General features: G+C 36.6%; 1 protein-coding gene across 1 annotated transcript in view; it reads left to right on the top strand.

Moving 5' to 3' along the window:
• Positions 1-61, top strand: part of FOXP2 (forkhead box P2) — a gene marked incomplete at its 3' end in the record, with an annotated part of 36,788 nt that extends 36,727 nt beyond the window's left edge. The window contains exon 14 of the mRNA XM_007446773.1: positions 1-61. This exon is cut by the window's left edge and continues 103 nt beyond it. Within this exon, the coding sequence (XP_007446835.1) occupies positions 1-61 (61 nt within the window).
• Positions 62-3,138: the final 3,077 nt, after the last annotated feature.

Here is a 3,138-nt window from a genome sequence, read left to right as displayed (position 1 = left end):
CCCTGGATCACATCGACAGCAATGGGAACAGCAGCCCGGGCTGCTCACCTCAGCCGCACATGTAAGTGGGGCTAACAGACTCCAAAAGGGGAAGAACCGATATTCCTATGCTTCTAGTATTTACTAGTCTTCTGAAGTTTTGAATGGTGGATAAGTTAAAAATACAAGTTTAAGTGGAGTTAAACTGCACCGTGTTTGTGACACGCAAAAGTGTATCAGAACTGCTTTTAATAAACCTTTTAGATTCTCCCCAGTGTCCTATAATGATTGTACTAGCAGTCCTCTACAAATTCTTAGTACTACTAACATTCTCTTGGGAGTATAGCGGTGTCTAAGATGAGTCTCCATCTTATGGATCATTATCACAGTTTGGTTTGTATGGTCCAATAAGAATATTCACGATGGAACAAGTTGTCATAATTTTTACTACTATTACAGGTCTCTAAACCATTTATGAACTGTAGTCAAGATATTCCCGTTTTTATAAACCGTAAAATGCAAAGTTTAACTGTTAGACACAGTTTACATAGAAGCTGGTAAAGTGTAACTTTTTGCCTGTCTTATAAATCAGTGTAATTACATATTCAACTTTAATTACTGGTGCGTCTGTATTGGCAAGGTTTATATGTTATATTTTATGCAAGACTACGATTCCTATTAATATTTAGCAGCTAACTATATCATTAATTACTCTAAAATCTTTCCCCTACCATCTTTTTAATGGAGCTGAGAGAGTAGATGTATTAAAAATTGATGTATTGTAGATTTCAGAAATGTGTGTGACACTTGAAAAAATGCCTGGCCTTATTCAATAGGCCAAGCATATCAGTTTCTTGTTTACTAAAAAGTATGGACCCTGCTAGAACTTAGAGTTCAGGAGGAAAAGTTAGAATCTGAATCCTGAACAATCCATTCAGTTGTTAGAATGGGTTTTAACTTAATGTCCATACTTCTGAGAGTTAAACATCGCATACTTCTAATTTCAGGTTATTGAGGTAAGAAGAGTACTTCCTCTCATTCTTATATTTTCCTCCCCTATTTTTGTACTAAATATCTAGTCAGAGGCCTGAAAGCGAAATATGGTCTTTCTAGCAGCCTATTTCCATTTGACCTTTCACCGGATATTACTTTTGTTGATTTTTGAGCCATCTCATTCTATTTGGCATATTAATGTCTTTAAGACCATGTGCCTAATTGCTTTATAGCACTTTTACTCTATCACCTTTGTGAAAAACACACGGTGAACATTAATATATTTTATCAGGTTCCAAACCATTACTTTTTCAAAATGGAAAAATTTGTCTTTTGGAAGTGTCTTTAGATGTGTTAAATAATACAAAAGAAGTGATAAAACTGGAAGTAGAGAGAACATATGGATATATGCTCCTAAGAGTAGCGGTGCTCCCACACAAGGCAAGTGAGCAATCCAACAGAAGTTTCTACATCCCTGCTTTACCCTCTCAGCCATGCAGTGGGTAGCTTGAGGCCTTTTACTTTCAGCCATTCTCCTGAGTATGCTGATGCTTGCTCCCTGTATCAAATGCTAAAACAATAAAACTTTAAAGAGCAAACAAGAGTTAGATGCTGTTTTCCCCCTTTAAAAAAGACCAATTTCAGAGAAATGAAAGGTATTCCTAATAAAAGGGTTTCAGCTATTAATGCAACTCCTTGCGCTCCTATATGATATACAGGGGTTGTTATGAACGATATATAGAGGGTATGTAGGGAGGTGGTTTTTAAAACATATGTGTCCAGTGATAAGGATATTAAAATAAAAAATGAATGATTCAATACGATAGTTTATTAAACATTGTGTTTTAGAACCCGAAATAATAATTGGGCTAAATGACAGCATTATTAGTTTACTAGTATTTTTCATTTGGCAATTGCTATTTTCGATTTTTTCATTTTGTTATTTAGTTACACTTTAATTATAAAATACCTCAGAAAAAATAGTGTGTGTCAAACAATATATAAAAATTGTATATTTAATGCCTGATGTGGTGCCACTATGGGCTTAGAAAACTAAGATGTTCTTAGTCAATACATCGTACATTTTATGCTTATATGAATTAGTGCATGTGAAAAATATTTATGTGTTTTTTCCATAGAGAGATAAAAGGAAAGCTTCCCTCCGCTTATTGGAAATAGATTTCAGAAAAGACAAAAATTGGAGGAAGACCAAATCTTGTTTTTTCCTAAATTATATAAATTATAATCATGTTTAATTATCTTGCAGAATACTGAGTCAACATTCTCTCTTTGAATCTGTTTCTGCTGCGGTCATTAACATTTTGTATGTTGGATGTCAAATATTATTGATGGAATGTCACTTCAGTATTCTATATCTTCATCTTTATAGAGTTTTAAGATGCTCGGACTTAAAAGGCATTTTATGTACATTATTAGACAAAGGAAAATATTATCTAATTCTCTCCATCAAAATTTGTCTGCATATGGGCTTCCCTGGTGGCGCAGTGGTTGAGAGTCCGCCTGCCGACGCAGGGGACACAGGTTCGTGCCCTGCTCCGGGAAGATCTCACGTGCCGCGGAGCGGCTGGGCCCGTGAGCCATGGCCGCTGAGCCTGCGCGTCCAGAGCCTGTGCTCCGCAACGGGAGAGGCCACGACAGTGAGAGGCCCGCGTACCGCAAAAAAAAAAATTTGTCTGCATATAATTGAATGCACTTCAAAGTACTTTTTGAAAATTAAGCAGAAGTGAAAGAATTTTTTTACATTTCAGTAGCATAGTCATGTGTCCTGAAATGAAATCATGGTACTGGTCCTTGTTGTCATTGTTGTCATTGGTTGGGGGAGGGGAGGGAGTAAGTTAAGCTGATACAACTGTTAGCAAGAGGCAGAGGGGCCTAGTGGTATTAGTATATGAGCTCTGGTGACAGACTGTGGTGGTTCCAATCCCAGATTTAGCACTTAATAGCTGAGTACGATTTATTTGTTTCCTCAGTTTTCTCAGCTGAAAGTGAGGTAAGTCATAATAATATGTACCTCATAGGATTCTTGCAAATAAAACAAGTGACTGGAATATAATAATTGCTCCCTGTGTCCCTCATAGTGCCATATTCAGAGTTGCTGATTTATATTACCTCTTGTAATACCTCATTACTGCTGTAAAGGAGACC

The sequence above is a fragment of the Lipotes vexillifer genome, unplaced genomic scaffold (genome assembly GCF_000442215.2).
Source record: "Lipotes vexillifer unplaced genomic scaffold, Lipotes_vexillifer_v1.1 scaffold1782, whole genome shotgun sequence".
NCBI classification, from domain to species: domain Eukaryota; kingdom Metazoa; phylum Chordata; class Mammalia; order Artiodactyla; family Lipotidae; genus Lipotes; species Lipotes vexillifer.
Note: the sequence above shows the minus strand (reverse complement) of the source record. Positions and strands in the feature narration are given on the sequence as shown.